At 36.6% G+C, this 16,716-nt stretch overlaps 1 protein-coding gene across 3 annotated transcripts in view; it reads left to right on the plus strand.

Annotated features, from left to right (window-relative positions):
• SLC4A10 (solute carrier family 4 member 10) overlaps nt 1-16,716 on the plus strand; it is a gene marked incomplete at both ends in the record, with an annotated part of 144,247 nt that overhangs the window by 91,957 nt on the left and 35,574 nt on the right. For 2 of the 3 annotated variants that reach the window (XM_084209233.1, XM_084209232.1), the window contains 5 exons: nt 253-441; nt 9,561-9,652; nt 14,055-14,212; nt 15,975-16,062; nt 16,546-16,692. In XM_084209233.1, coding sequence (XP_084065359.1) covers nt 253-441; nt 9,561-9,652; nt 14,055-14,212; nt 15,975-16,062; nt 16,546-16,692 — 674 coding nt within the window. The remainder of the gene's footprint in view (nt 1-252; nt 442-9,560; nt 9,653-14,054; nt 14,213-15,974; nt 16,063-16,545; nt 16,693-16,716) is intronic. The other variant, XM_084209234.1, reaches the window with a different exon arrangement.

Consider the following 16,716-nt stretch of genomic DNA (forward strand, 5'->3'; position numbering starts at 1 on the left):
TGAACAGCATAATTTTCTGAGGATTTTTTTTATATTTATAGCACACTTTTGTCCCTGCCCTTCCCCTGTCTCTCTCCCCCTGAACATGAAACACTTCTGGATAAAACTTACATTTAATTCTGTTGCATTAAAGGAACTGGTGTACTTCATTTGTAATCCTATAGGGTACTAATCATTATTATTATTGCAATTTAAGAGAACAAATTGTTTCCTCTTTCCCCTCTTTTATTATGTTTGTGTATATATTTTCAGATATGATTCTGGACCAGCAGGTGGGTTCTGGGCAGCTCAGTGAGGACGTTCGTCACAGAGTGCACGAGGCATTACTGAAACAGCATCACCATCAGAACCAGAAGAAGCTGAGCAACAGGATCCCAATTGTAAGATCCTTTGCTGATATTGGAAAGAAGCAGTCTGAGCCCCATTCCATGGATAAAAATGGTAATGCTTTATTTTGCATTTTGAGCCTTCAGTGGCATCTGCCTGTTGGGTATTGCATGTGCTTTGTACCCACAGCTTACAGCGTGATTCTGCTCTGGAAAGCTGCCCTGCAAAAATGGTCCTTTTTGCATGACAGTGGCTCCTCTTATGCATTCAGAAACATACCTGCTCAAATTTGAAATCTGGCTACCTTGCACAGCTCAGGGCTGGGCAGAGCAGTTCAAGGGAACTGAGGTGCTGGAAGCTGTGCTGGGCATCCTGAGTACCCAGCGTGGTGTGTCATTTCCAGTGCAGCTTTGGGTGTCCTGTGCAGATTCTCAGACGGAGCTTGAGCACAGGGTTGTTCTGAGCTGTGGACAGCTTCCATCAGTGCCAGGAATGGGGTAGGACTATTTTTGACTTCTGTTGACTATCCAGGACCTATTTATTTAAAATGTAGTGGATTGTTGAACCAGTGTATGCATGAGCTAGAGTTCGGATTTTATAGGTGAGTTTGAGGGCTTCAAAAATGAGGCAAACATTTCAAGACAACACTGTTGGAGAGATGTCACAAAAGCTATACCTTGTTCTTTCAAAAAATCCCTTTGGGGAGAATCAGGATAATGCAAATGAGAAATGTTTGCAGAATGGTTCTAGAGTAAAATGTTGGCATACCTTTTTTTTTCCCCCTTGCTTTTACAGAAGACCTTACAAGGTGCATTTATTGTTGCAGGTCATCATAATCAAAGATAGGCAGGGGCAATAAGAAACTTATTTGCATAAACAAAGGTCTGTGTTGTGAAATTTGCAGCCAAATATTGAAAATATTTTTCAGTTAACTCTTATTCCAGAAATCAACTGTGGGAAATCCCAGTCCCTTCTACTGTCACTGTTTCAGAGCCCTATGAGCTCCCCATCACCTTGGGAAGTGGGGAGTGAGGAAACAGCCACAGCACAGGGAAGGTCAGGATTGCAAGAGGAATCTGTGTGCCCTGAGGCACAGGACAGAAGGCAAAGAGCAGTTGTGTGGCTGATCTGGGAAGATGGGGCTGCTTATATATAATAAAGGTTAACTTGATTTCAAGGAAGAAGGTTTTTTCAATCATTGCCATATAAAGTTTTAAGAGATCTAAATCTAGTTGCTTCCCTAGGGAAGATTCTTGACCTAAAAGGCAACATATAATTTCATCTGATGAGGCTATTACATAGAAAGCTTAATTGTGGCAAAGTGTCACTCTAAGAGTAAGGAAAAATAATATTTACTGAGATGTGTGTGATCATGCATAGGGATGCACAAGAGTAAATGTAAGTAGGATGATTGTCCATCCTTTTTAAGGTAACTTTCTTGTTGATTTATACAGCTTTTGCTGTGGACTTTAAACAAATATTCATGAGACACTAGAGAAAGTTAATGTTATAATGATCCTGTAATTAATTTCCACAGGATGTAGGATGGCACTTGCTTTCCATTAAGCTTTTTGCACTAGATCTTGTGTAATAAATAGGCATTAGTTGCTTTAAGAAGAACCTTCAGGACAAGCTGTGAAATTATCATAAGCTCAATTTTGATAACTTTATGTGTCTGTGAGTGGAACTGCTGCAGTAATTCACCCCAGAAACATCTTGCTTTTGCCTAAGTTTCTTCTGGCAAATTTCCTAGCTCTTCCTAAATTCCCCCCAAAAATAAATTCTCATCAGGATAGCATCTAAGTCCATATTAAACACACTAATTCTATATACTCAGTGATTAAGTGATTCTCTTAAGTAGGGAGACATATTCTTACAGTTTTTCATTTGTCTGTCCCTGTTTTGCAAAATGAAAAAATGCCAAATGCATAGTTCATGTGCTTGTGTAGGAATGTCTCAGAGTGCTCTGGCTTCTGTTAAAAAAATCTTAGTCACTTTCAGTATGTTAATTTAAATTAAATGTACCAATAGACATAATAGAAATTATGTATCTTTGTAAAAAATAGAATAACCTACAGAGAGAGAATAATTTTCAGGAAGCTTATGTGAAAGTATTTCAGATTTCTATGAAAATTACTGAGAAAAGTCCTAAGCATGAACTTTTTGGACAGAGATTTTTTAAAATCGATTTGAGGCATTGTTCTTCTGCTTTTGTCCTTTAAGTGCTACTGCATGTTTGGCTGTCTCATGCATTGACCAGGAGCTTTGGAAGGGACACTTGTTTGTTCCTGCTGAAATGAGACATGGGAACTTGGACACCTTTTCTGCACAAAAGGAAGCTGTCTCTTTGGTTAAATTTGGGGTTGGTGTTAGACAGTTGAGCTGGAAGAAATCCTTAGCAGTTTGTTGATTGTTAAAAAGGTGATTCAGAGCCCCAAGTCCCTGATCTGTGGGTTATGTGGTACAGCTGAGGATTCAAAGTCCCTTCTTTGTCCAAGTTCTTGACAATAGTAGATTATCACTGTGTCAATTTTCAGATGTTCAAGAGCAAAGTCTGAAAATGAATACATAAATTAATTCAATATATGGCAGCACTACTGACAGGCCATTGTGATATCCTTGCTGGAAGATAGTTGTACATATGTTCTCCCTCCATTTTTCTTTGTTTATGAATCTGTCAGACCATCTAATTAATTTGCTTTGTATTTAGTAGTATTATCTTTTGTTTACAATGGCTTTTCTTCACATCCTCTGCAGGGCTAAGATGTCAGGGTGCTATGGATTTACCATGCATTTTTAATGCTGCCATGCTGTGTTTAACTTTCACTTTTCATTAGGCATCAAAACTGTGAGAATTAAAAGCCTGCTTTTGATGTTCCAATAAAAAACGACAGTCAAATTTGGCATAAGAGCAGAAAAAATGATTTTTTTTATGGGCTAATTTGACACCAAATACCCAAAATAGACGGTGGGAAGTGATTTTAGCATAAATACTGTAAAAACCAGGTAAAATTATGAAATTTTTCATTGTTAAATCATCTTTAGAAAGTTTGCTTTATAAGGCAATATAACCAATTTTTATTGAGATGAGTAGGTTTCTGATACCTCAGAGCTGTGTTTATAAATTCCTATGTTGTGGCCTAAAAAGCCAAAGACAACTGCAAATATATGACACCTCTCTGTTTTATAGGAATGCTGAAATAATTTCATAAGCCTCTCCCCTTTTATAAAAGGGGTTCTGAAATTCAGAGTTTACGCATGTGTGGCATGAAAAAATAACTGATTCTGTGAAAATGTAGTGAGGAAAAGAAGTTTTCATCATATAAACATGTAAAGGTTTTGACTGGCTACCTCACTTTTAGTCTAGGGATATTTGCCCTAGAGGAAGGAATTCTGGGGAGGAGTATGACAGGCTAAGTAACTTTTATTTTCCTGCACCTTGCTGAAGTGTTCTTTACCCACAATAACATGATCTTATGCCTGTTTTCTGTTCTGTACTTATGCCATTTATAAGAGTTTCTTCTCCCATGACAGCAGAGCAGGCACATATTAGTGTAAATATTGGGTTGCACCGCACATCATGTCTGATTCTGAGAAATTCTGAAACTCCAAGCAGAGGTTTATTGGTATTCCAAAGAGCTTGAAGGAAGCAATGGCATATTAAATTTGGGATCTCTGGAGTTAATAGCATGAGCTGCTGAAACTGTTCATTTTGACATGTTCTTTTTTTAAACCTTTTCCCAGTTCATTTCAGTCAGTATGATGGGCTGGTTTGGACTTCATTGTTTTGTGGCAGTATGAGCCCAGGCAGAGGTATTGGAGCCTATGTTGTCCTAATTAGAGTAGCATCCTTCAGTAGTCTGGAAAGTCCAAGTTCTCAGCTATGTTATGGTGTTAGTTACCTTCCTCAGTTTCCCAGTCTTTTCTGAGGATCAGTTCAAGGATTTGTGTCATCACTTGGAGTGAGCTTACAGCATGTGAATCTCCCATGCCAATACTGTCACATGGGAAAGCTGGATATGACCTGGAGCCCCATGAAGAGGGTGGGGAGGCATTCCTAAATATATGACCATGCACTTTCATTTTGTGAGTAAATCACAACCAATGCCATCAATATACTCACAAGTTTTCTGAAGTATTGGATCTGGACCAGGGGAATTGCTTCAGCTTACCTTGAGGAGAAGACAAACTCAATGTTAATTCTGCCTTAAGGTTGCTAATGCTGTATTTCTTGTTTTAGATTCTTCTCAAATGTGTATATTTTAATCAGGTTGTATTTTCCACAGGTTTTTATACTACTAAAATATAACTTGTATTTATGAACATTTTCATCTGATATTTATTCTTTCTTTCTCTACATTTCGTTGTACCCATGATAAAATGTGTAATCCGTATGTAAAAGACTGTATCATTCATCTTTGTATTTCTTTATTTTGCTCTGTCTTTGTTGTGTCTGTCTCTAACAGGCTCATCTCATCTCTGTACCTTCCTCATCTCCTATGCTTTGGGTTCTGTAAACTCCCTGAAGGTTCAGAGGTAGTATAAATACCTATTCTTGCTTGGGCTTCAGATCATTTCAAATGTACACCCATGTCTTCATATCAGTTTCCTGTCAGCATGCAACTTCTTGCTATAGTGGTTTAGAAAAACACCTCAGGCCTTTGTCTGCAGCTGTGGCACACTGAAGAGAAGTTTATGTGGAATTCGTGGTTTTGGTGGGGGGACAGTGCCATTTCTTTATTAAGTTCATTTTCCTGCATCAATTTATAAAACTGCAAATCACAGCATTTTAGTTTATACTGCATGACTTCATGTGAATTATGCTTGAGATATTCAGGCCTAGCATTAGAAAAACAGCTGGAGTGACTTCTTCCTCATCCTCTTAAATTGTATATCATCACTGAACACCAAATCTCCCTCTAGTTATGGAGGTACACTGGGAGTGACATGATTCCCCACTGATTAAAAATGTTTATCAGGAGGCCTAAATGCACACACACAATTCAGCCTGCAAAGATCTGTCACTGCTCTGTTATATAGAATTTTATCATGTACTGATGAAAACATACTGTTTTTCAGTCTTTGAGTTTTGATCTGGAATGTGTTGTCTATTTAAATTTAGAAAATTGGTGGCTAGTTGCAGTGAAAAGTCTGGAGATTGAAGAAGTTTGAAAATGAGGATTTTTTTTTTCTTCTGAATGGGAAGAAATATGTATGGTTTAGAAAAAAAAAGCAACTTCTTTTCTGGTTTAGTTTCCTATATTGTGTTGGTTGCATCCAGTTTCCATTAACTGTGATTTGTGTCTGACTACATTGTTCTTAGTTTTTGCCATTGATGTTCTAGAGACATCGTGGAATTTGAATAACAACCACAATATAAATAGTTAAATGTCTTAATTTCTACATTTTAGGGAGGAAGAATATGTTACGTGTGACATTAATTGACTGGGATTATTTTTTTTTTAATTTGGCAGGACTGTCTCAAAAATGGCAAACTGTATCTACAAATGCAAACTTCTATTACTGTAACAAATGTGGACCTTATTTTGATTTATAAGTGGCTTGACTTTTCATGCAAGAGTGCTTTTTGTGTGAATTCTTGCTCTAGTCAAAGCTCTGGCAATTTCACATTATCTAAAAAGACACATTTTTTATACATGCCAATTTTTTAAAACATAAATTTAAAACTGATATTGGCTTTTTATTACATATGAAAGCTGTTATACCAATTATAGAATAGTTTTATCTGTTATGTATTAAGTTCCTTTGTATGTACCCTGGATATTTCAATTATACCACATTTGATTCCTAAAACTGTGTGAATGGCTCTGATGAATTCTCAAAGAATGCAGCTCTTCATGTGCTTTATGTAGGTGGACTGCAGGAAAAATCAAGGCTTCAGCTTTATAGTGACTAAAACTATTACATTGCACTCTTGAAGAACAAAATTCTGTATTTACCTCCTACAATGTGTAAATAACCATTTTGCTTGGAGCTGGTGAGGAGAGGGCAGGAAAGAGTGGAGTGATGAGGCTGTTTCTGCTCTTATGCTCTTATTCCCCCTTGTAGGGAGTTGATGGTTTATGCCTTCATCATTTGTAGCAGCCTAAACCCCATATTTTCAGCTCAAACAAAAGAAGTAAAAAACCATGACAAATTTTTAAAATCTGGCAGGAGTATGGGGTTACTTTGGTGGTGTTTTTTTTTTTTTTTTGTGAAAAGAGATTACCTGTTGTCTCTGCCTTGTATCTTTGATTGCTACTCAATGCAGTAAAAAACCCAAACTTGTTGTTCCATGATCCAGAAAGCTGTCCGAAGTTGTAGAGCTATTTAAACACGTCTTTCTGCCTCAAGGTAAAACTTGTGTTCTTTCAGATTACTCCAGCATATGGGGAAATCAAAGTTTGAGGTCTTCTGTTGGCACAGAAAAAGAACATATGCTATTCTTAAAAACTTCACATCCTTACTGGTGGTGGCTTTTTATTCCTTATATGTATATCTTTACATATTCTTTTAAAAGACAGGTGGACACAACGTTTAAAAGTCCTCTGGACTGTTATGCTGATTGCTTCTGGCACCTCCAATTTTGATGTTAAAACTTCAGTATTAAAACAAGTGGTCCATGCTTTGACTCTTTTGTTGGTCAATATATTTTTCTCTGGCAGATATTTCTGCTCTCATTTTCTTGAATTTTTGGGTCCAGAAAAAAAAAGTGCAAATGCCTAATTAGCAACAGAAAGATAATGAACTACTATTTCTGTTACTTTCCTGTAGCTTCTTTCTAATGTAATATGTATGTTAGTATGAGTAATTATTGCAACTTTTTCCCTTTTCATACATCCTTGGGCATAGAGGAGTGTTTAAAAAGAAAAAAATGAAGAGTCAGCAGGTTTTGTATTACTACTAGATTTAAAGATTTTTGGGAGTAAGTTAAGACAGAAACTTTCCCTGAGAACTTTATGCCTCCTCTATTTGAGTAAGTGGAAGGATTATTTTTGTCACATTAATAAAATCTCCAGAACAGAACAGAAATAAAATGTATATAATTTTTATATTAATGATTTTTAATAGCTGTAATACTACAGGATGATTCCTGTGAAAATAATTCAAGAATGCTAAACAATACAGAAAAAGAATTACCATGTGAAGTAGTGCCTTGGAATACATATTGTAAAGATGATGGTGTAGCAATGATGGAACTCTGCGATGGTTTTTTTTCAGTTCTAATTAAAACAGACAAATTGAATGACTGTTTGTAAATACCTTGCGTATGTCATAATTTCTTGCTTCCGTTTTGCAAAAGTTTTCTCCTGTGACATGTAGGAATTAATAGCCTCTTTTTATAGTCCTTTAGTTTACATTAATATGTGGATTTCTAAAATCAATCCTTTATTTTTGTCATATGTAAATTTGAATCCTGACTTTATTTTTATTCTACTTGCTTAGATTTACATGCTCGTCATGTCTGTTTGTCATTCTCTGTTTATTTCCCTGTAGAGCTGAACAAAAGCCCTGATTTCTATTCTTATTTTGATCTGCCCTTGCCCTGAATCAGAGAGAAAAATGGAAATACTTGCAGTTTAAAGATAGGATCTCTAAGGAAATATTTTTAAGCATTCTGTTAATGTACTACCTAATCAAAGCGCAATATCTGTCTGTGCTGCCAGGATGCGCACATAAGTCTAAAACCTGTTTTGTGTCATGGGAGATTTGTCTAGTGGAAAATGACATGTTGATTTTCATGAAAACCAGCATTTTCCTTGAGCAAGCATTTCAGCCGGGAATTTATGACCAGACTTGGGGTTCCTGTGTTGCTCAGCTGTGACAGAAACTGGATACTTCAGCATCTTGGCAGTGGCTGAGGGGCTCTTGCGAGTGTCTGGTGCTGCTCAGGCGGGATCCTGCGGAGTGCTCGGGGTCCAGGCTGTGGCTGGGGCCGTGCTGGGCTGCAGGAGCGAGCCCCAGCAGGGTGAGGGGCCACCCTGTGGCTTTTGGAATTGCCCAGACAATGTGCCTAGCTTAGGACTTCCTGACTGTCTTCATCTTCAAATATCATGAACATATGGTCTTTGTTACTGTGCAAGTTTAGGTTGATTTTCACCAGAACCAATGTTTTCACATCATCATTTCTCAGTCATATGAGAGACTTTATTCGCTATGGAAACAAATATATGCTGGGCACGAGATGCTGACTCTGGGCCAGCTGGACTCTGTAGTTATTCCTGGGTATGTGTTAGGGCAGTAAGAGATAGTTGGCTCACATATTTGGTACTTTCTCTTGTACTTTATTGTGGTGCTCAGAGCCGTGTGTGGCTTCTGACATGCCAGAGAGGGAGACAGAGTGACGGCAAGCAGGGCATGGCCAGTGCCCCCGTGGGGTTGTGCCCTGTGGGGCTGTGCCAGCCCCACGCCCTTGGTGTGTGCACAGTGGGCTCTGGCCATGTGCAGGGGCAATGTTGGCTTTAGTGAAAATATGATTTATACGACGTGGACTTGTTACTCGACTTTGTTTTATCTTTTTGAGCTTTTGTTGGCATAATTCTGTTTGCCAAAAGACTTGCTCTTTGTTTCCACAAGACTGAGGTGTATTTAAATATTTCTCATCATGAGATATTTTTAAAATTTCTTTTAAAATATTTTACTAAGTCCTCACTGGATTTTTTTTGAAAATATGTTTACTGAAACGTTTGTTTTATACATGTCCATAATCACATTTTTCAATACTGAGCTTATAAATCAGTTATTTTCCAGTGTATTTATTTTTATACCAGTCCACTTTTATGTTGTTTTTTGCAGCTGTTATAATCAGGACAGTCTTATACACGAGTAACTTTGTAAAAATTCGTAATCCTATTTAGGTCAATGAGGATTACTTTTGTAGACGGATATTACCCAAAATTGGCAGGTCCTCAAATTATTTACAAAAGCTATGTGAAGGCAGGACTTTTCCCAAATGTATATCTTTAGAATTGTATGCTTTAATTGGTATAGAAATTCTGTCTTCTAATATCCAACTGTATCTTTTATATTCCTGAAATTTCCTTCTCATGTTCCAACTACACAGGATGAATGTTCCATCTTTTGAGAATGTGCTATTCTAAATAAGTTTTTAATTAAAATGCCATGTTTAGGTGCATCATATATCTATGATATGAAATGTATGCAGAGCTCTAATAATTGTGTCATTGGATGTTACTTTATTTATAGAACTGTAATAATGGTACTTTTTTTAGCAGGTCAGGTTGTTTCCCCACAGGCTACTCCAGCCTGTATTGAAAACAAAAATGATGTGAGCAGAGAAAACAGCACTGTTGACTTTAGCAAGGTAAGTGTTCACTGATGGTGAAGAGAGTTTCCTGGCTGCCAAACAGATATTTAAAATTAAATAAAATGAATCCATGCAAGTCAGGAAAATCTGTAAAGTGTAGATTTTACTTTAGCATTGAAGTTTTGCGTGCTCTGCAGTACAGTTTCTGTATGACAAAACAGAATCTTGCATTTCCTTTCTAAATTATATGTAAGAGGAAATCACAGTTTAGGAACACAGATAAATTTAATATCATAGGTGTACATTTGTAGGGGAAATGTTACAAATTAACAGAAAATTATCTAAGTAGGAAAGTAATTCAGAATTCCTATAATTCACATTTACCTCAGATTTTTACTTTCTGTAGAAGTGATGTGTGAATGCAAACTATGCTTTTTATAACCTGAACTCGTGGATTCCAGATGTCTCAAACAGAATGTGTTTCTGTAAACCTACAACTTAATTCTTCTGGCAAGCCAAGATCTTTCAGTACACTTTACAAAAGATGTTAACTGTTCAGTAGTGGAGATTGCAATGACAGTTCAATGTTAGATAGCAAAGAAAAGCAAACAGCTTCTCAGCTTTAATGTGAAGGAGAATCCTAATTTGTGTAAGAAGTCTGTATGTACCTAAGGCAGTCACAGTGGATACAGATGACAGGCCTGACAGGGATGGATGACTTCAGCTGACACATTAGTGCAACAAAGGTTGAGTAAGTGAAGAAAGGTGATTTAAACCAAAATTCTGAAGAACAGCACTTTGAGTCTGTTGAATTTTAATGTTAGTGCAGCTGAGCTAAAAGTAGAGTTATGTGATTGCTCCATCTGGTGCCAGACTTATTTCCTAGCAGCAGTAGCTATTTGCATCATTTGAATATTTGACTGAACATTCCAGACTATGAATTGTATATGGCTGAAATGAGAGGGGAAACTGATCTTTCTGTCAATGACAATGAGAAAAAAGGAGGCTGGCTGGGAATGTATTATGAACCATATTTCTATAGAGCCTGTGAGAACATCTATAAACAGTGGCAGGTTGTTAAAAATTTAATATGAATCCTTTAAACATATTTCAAACTAAAATTATAATGCTTTAAAGAGTCAAGTGCAATATTGGTTTCATGATATTTATATTAAAGTCTTAAGTAAAACTAATTGGTTTTGCAAGTGTTCTATTATCAATGTAAAAATTTTAAAGGTTATAAAATATAAATAAAGTTGTCTATTCAAAATTAAGCTATGCAGAAGTGAAGGGAATTACTTAAATTTCAGTAGTGCTTTTCTTGAACATTTCTCCAGTTGCTTTGAGTGTTGTAGGATCCAAATCCCAGTCAGTTGTCTAACTGCAATTCTGTTTGTATTAAACAAGGATGGGAGCTGCATCATTTGATCCTTCACTCATTATTTTTGTAGTGCTGCAGCTTTGCTGATCAAAAGAGCTATTGCCATTTAAACTAGCTGGAAGAAATCAACTTTTCATCTTTTTCTAACCTCAGCTGTGATGGATACCAACAAGGAAGTCAGGAATACAAAAGGAACCACTTTTGTTAGGAGGAATGAAATAACAGTAAAGGATTGTAGTCTAATACCTTTATTTTTGACTGACTTTAAATAGATCCATTTATCCTTTTGAAGATGCATAAGTGCAGTTTCCCCTTGAAATGTGCTATTGCAATAACTCCCAACGGTTATAATTGGAATTATATGCACAGATTGAGAGGAAAGTGGAGCAGTACACTAATTTTCTCTTGAGTATTGTGATTTCTTGCTCTAATTTCGTTCCAGATATTAATTTCATTTATCTTCTACAAAAAAAGCACCTTTGACTACCTCACATATTCTCTCCTTGCTAATCTGTCTCCCTTGGGCTACGTCTAATATTCCAAATTTGGAGCTGATTCAAAAAGCTGACTTAATCTGGATACAGCATTGAGACTGTGTTGATTGTATTGGTATCTGTCTATGAAAAATGTGAGACAGGCACTGAAAGCTGTCTTGAGTGTTACTTCAGTAACATGGAGAGATGGTTTGAGCTGTTTGTAAATGTGTCACTCCTCTTCCTCTGCTGCCACCACCAGGACTTTGTGTTCCCAGGGTGATGTGGAGGTGATCTGTCCCAGCACCACTTTGCCCCCAGTCTGAGCAGAATGGGGGTGATGGTTTAAGAACACCACCTGGCTCGTTTCTACTTTTTATGCCAAGGACTGAGGGGAACATTAGTTGTCCTGAAACACCAAATGGATAAAGACAGTGTACCCACATCCCTGCTCACAGCAACATCCCTGTGCTCTGTGTGGAAACATTTCTGAGACAAACCCCTGTTCCCTACCGACAGAGTTTGGTCTTTCAAATACCCTGTGAAGCAACTGACTGGTGTTCAATGCCAGTTGACCCTGCTTATCAATAAATTTGATTAATATGCTTTACTAGGAAGGGATGTTGGGTATTTAGTTTGTCTTCATGTCAGTTTATGTTTGGTTTCAGGTTAGATGTCCACCACTCTTCAGCCTTTGAGTTGCCCTGGAGGGACATGGTCTCTGCATAAGTTATTCAGTTTTATATTGAATTGAAGCTTGGACTGTTTAGGGTCAGGTCAGGAGTGTGACTCTGGTTGGGGTGCAGATTAAGGTGCACATCAGGTCTCTCCAGCTAAAGACCTGGGATAAGAGATGTGTTATGCATACATTAGATGAAGCATTCTAAATATGTAGCTTCTGCCACTGCCATAAATTCACTCCAGGACCACCTCCACTCTCATTATGCAGTGAAAGCAATGCCTTTGGGGTTTGGGTGTGTTTGCTCCTCTGCCAGCTACTTTCCTTTTAATGGGGTCCTCTTCACTACCTAAACAATATTAGACAGTATTGGAATCTCAAGCTGATAAATAGTACAGGAAATATCAGGAAATACTTTCTTGTAGACAGGAGACAGAATGTTTCTTTCAAATTTGAATCTTGTGATCTGTATGTTAAAGGACCTCATCACAACTGTAGCGTATTGTATATGGGACATTAATTATTAAATGCTAAATGCATTTAAATGTTAAATCCATCCATTCACAAGGCAAAATCAGCACAGAATGCAGATTTCTACATACCTGAAAGACTGCCTTCTTCTTCTCAATTACAAATAACCTGTGACACCAAAATTAGGTGCAGAGTTATTATATTAAATATGTAACCTTAGTTATATATTTAATCCCGAAGAGTTATTTCATTATTTGAGTGGACAACAGAATTTACCTCACTTTTTCAATTTCCCTTGAAAAGTATTTGGTCTCCAGCCTTCCAGGTTGATCTGGTTCTTGTTTAACTTCATGAGGTGTTTAGTCCTCTTTGTGGCTTAGGGAAGCATTAGATATCTCTTTGTGATCTCAGCAAACCAAGATTTCATTACACAGGCAACTGTGTTATATCTGAATTCTGATTTAGTGCCAGAGCCATTTGCAAGAAAACAATTTTCTAAATATTACCAAAAACTATGCAAACTAGTACTGACAGATGGCTGTAAGATAGACATTAAAATGGTCCACTTTAACAGTTTATATTGGATTTGGTTGCTGTTGTTGTGTTTAGATTAATAAAAGGAAAGCAAATGACAAAATTCATGCATTTTGAAATGTAGACAATGTTGGTGCATAATTAAATCAGACATACATTATATACTTTATTACTCCATGTCAGTCTTAGTTGCAGGAAGTTTAGAGTCATACAATCCTTCACAAATACCTTGAGCTTATTATAGCAATGTCATGATGAAGCTGTGTCTCTGTTTTTCTATCATCCTACAAAAGTCAACATTGCTGCCTAAAATTCCAAAGTTTTTCTTCTGCTTTGTTTTTGCTCTTGAGACTGTCAATATAGCTTATTTTCTGTTATTTCCAGCAGAAGGGCAACTGTCTTCTGTTAAATCTGAAAACAAAAATGCATCTCAGAGTAGAAAAAGGAAAATTGTGTGTAGTGGAATCTATTGTTCTTCTCAGTGAGATAATAACACAGCAACTATGAGCTACGAATTAATGATTTCCAGAATTGATAATTATGGAAAAATAAGGCATCCTAATTTTTTCTTCTGTTATGATTGTTGTTAAGTATTCATGCTGTTAGGAGTAGAGATAAAAAGCATTACTAGTTGATTTATCCTATTTTCTTAAAAATATTTTGAATTTGATTTGCTGTCTTTATAAATTAATTCTGCAATGCTTTGTTTTCAAGAAAAATCAGTCAAATAATTAATGTCCAGTTTGGTTTAGAGAAACATTTTTATGAAAAGAAAAATATTCAACAGACAAGAACAGTGGAACTGCATAACTGGAATAGCCAATGTTATACTGCAGCGATCAGCAAGTCTCTGTCAACAAAGCAGGGGAAAAAAACCCCTGTGAGTAACTTTTAGGTTGTAATTTAATATACTTTTCCCAGGTTGACCTACACTTCATGAAAAAGATACCACCTGGAGCTGAAGCATCAAACATCTTAGTTGGTGAGCTCGAGTTCCTGGACCGTGCCGTGGTGGCTTTTGTTAGGCTGTCTCCTGCAGTGCTGCTCACAGGACTGGCTGAAGTTCCAATTCCAACCAGGTACAGCTGGGCTGATTCTGCTTTCTGTTTGCCTGAGTACCTTGTGGGGACAGGGTGATGTGACCCTTGGCTTTGCCTTTTACTGAGTGAGGAGTTTGGTTTGCTCTTTAACAAAGACATCTCTCAGCCTTCCACCCCCCTGTAAGTGATGTGTGGGTAAATTCAGACACATGCTAGTTTTGAGTACTTCACAGATGCAGAAATGGAGGTTATAACACACAGTTTATCCTATGCAAATTGGTATTACTCCAGATGAAGTATCTCACTAAGGTGAAATATTCAGCTTCATAGAATATTTCAGCTGGAACTGAAACTACTTGTGTGACACTGCATAATTATGTACAGAACTAAAAAAAAATGAAGGTGGAATTGAGAAAAGGCAAAAAGCAAACTGTTTGATTTGGTTGACTAGGGAAAGTGAGTGAATGGATGGAGAACATGCTGTAAATATATTCTTAAAAAATCTTCTTCAAAAATTTGCTTTGCATGGTACGGAATGTACCAATTTGAACCCTAAATTTTTTCAGATTAATTTTTTCCAAGTTGAAACTTTTTCTGATGGAGTAATTTGATTCTGAAAACAAATTGAGGAATTAAAAAGAAAAAAGAAGTCTATTTTAGACCTTGTGTTCAAATAGAAGAAAATTGGGATAGATCTGTGGTTACACTGTGTCCTGCTGAGGTTAATTCAGATCAAAACTCCAGATTGATTCCCCCGTATCTGTGTCCACCGACTTAAATATTATTGCAGAATCCACCTCTCCCTTTTTTCTTTATTAATTTGTGCATATGTTTGTACACACATTCTGTCTTTCTTTCCCCTTCCCTCTTTTAGATCCTATGAAAGTAGAATTCCAACAGTGGGCAGTAATGTATTCCAGTCTGTGAGGCTCAGGACATTCACATATCACACTCATGTTCTGCTGTGAAATGCAATGCTGGGACTCAAATCTTTGCTTCTAACCAGATAAACATTTTATTTGAACTTTGTAGTTACTTTGGATGTTACTTTTTTGATGTTTTCTAGTTTTTGCATGTGTATAAGAAACACTGAGAGAGTGAATTGGCTTTGGAAAAAGCTTTTCCTTGTAATCTCCCCCAAAATCCCACAAGAAAAAAAAAGGAAAAGGAAAATAACAGATTTCTTGATTTTTTGGTCAAAATAAAAATAGTTACAAATTAGGACAATAAAATGTTTCTGCAAAAATTTGTATGCAATTAAAAAAATAATCTGTAATACATATTCTTTTGCATTTTAGCAAAACTGAGAATTTGAACTAATCCTCTGCCTTTTATAGAACTTTACTTGCCTACAGCCTGAAGTAGAGACTGTCCAGAGCCTTAATGGGAGTAAAAATTATTTTATTTGGGTAAATTTAACATCTCCAATATTGCAATAATTTATGTAATCATAACCATTCTGTTGAATTAGCAGAATTAAATAACTCAATGTGTTCTGTACATAGATTACAGTTGCATACATTTATTATGTAAGTTAAGGTTTGTTATGTAAGGAGGTTTTGGTAGCCTCAATCAAGACTGACTGTTAAGCTTATGACATATTTTTGGAAGCTATTTTCATATTTTTTTTAAGCAAAGCTTCATGTTTAAATGCATGTGTGAGGATCTTGAAGGAGATTATATATAGTGTTTATCTGAGAGATTCTTCTAGTCCACATTTTAGATAAATATTTCTGTAATATTTCTTTTAATTTCAACCATCTATGCTTTATTATTTCTCAAATTTACTTTTAATTTGCAGATTTTTGTTCATTCTTCTTGGACCACTGGGTAAAGGCCAACAATACCATGAGATTGGAAGATCAATTGCAACACTAATGACAGATGAGGTATTTTTATTCATGGTTCAGTTTTGTACTAACTGAAGAGGTGTAATAGGGAATCTCCAATCCCCCAGATGAAATGTGGCTAATCATTCTGGTGATGACAAGGAGCATTCTAACTCATTTCATGATCCTGTGACAGCCCAGATTATGCTGCTGTAAGGGGATAACAAAATGAGAAACAATATTCATAAGCAAAGATGTCTTCACCAAGAGGTTCCATTTTACACAGTTGCTTTCCATTGGATTTAATTTTGTTTAAACTGCAAAAATCTCTCGAATATTTAGCAGCCGTAAGGATGTTTTTCTGTAGCAGCTGGAATTTCTATGAGAACTAAGTACAGGAAGATATTTTCAGTTGAAGCTGAGATTGTTCAGTGGGAACTTTACAAAGTGTGTTCTATTTCAGAGAAGTGGGGCCATTATTTTAGAGAGAGTTCCCTTTTCAATCTCTTTTTCCTCCCACACACACTTCTCAATTTTTCACAGGTCTTCCATGATGTTGCTTACAAAGCAAAGGACCGCAATGACTTGGTGTCTGGAATTGATGAGTTTCTTGATCAGGTTACTGTTCTCCCTCCTGGAGAGTGGGACCCAACAATTCGAATAGAACCACCTAAAAATGTTCCCTCTCAGGTTTGTACAGGGTGAAATTCAGAC

The sequence above is a fragment of the Fringilla coelebs genome (assembly GCF_963513975.1).
Source record: "Fringilla coelebs genome assembly, chromosome: 7".
Classification (NCBI taxonomy): Eukaryota; Metazoa; Chordata; class Aves; order Passeriformes; family Fringillidae; genus Fringilla; species Fringilla coelebs.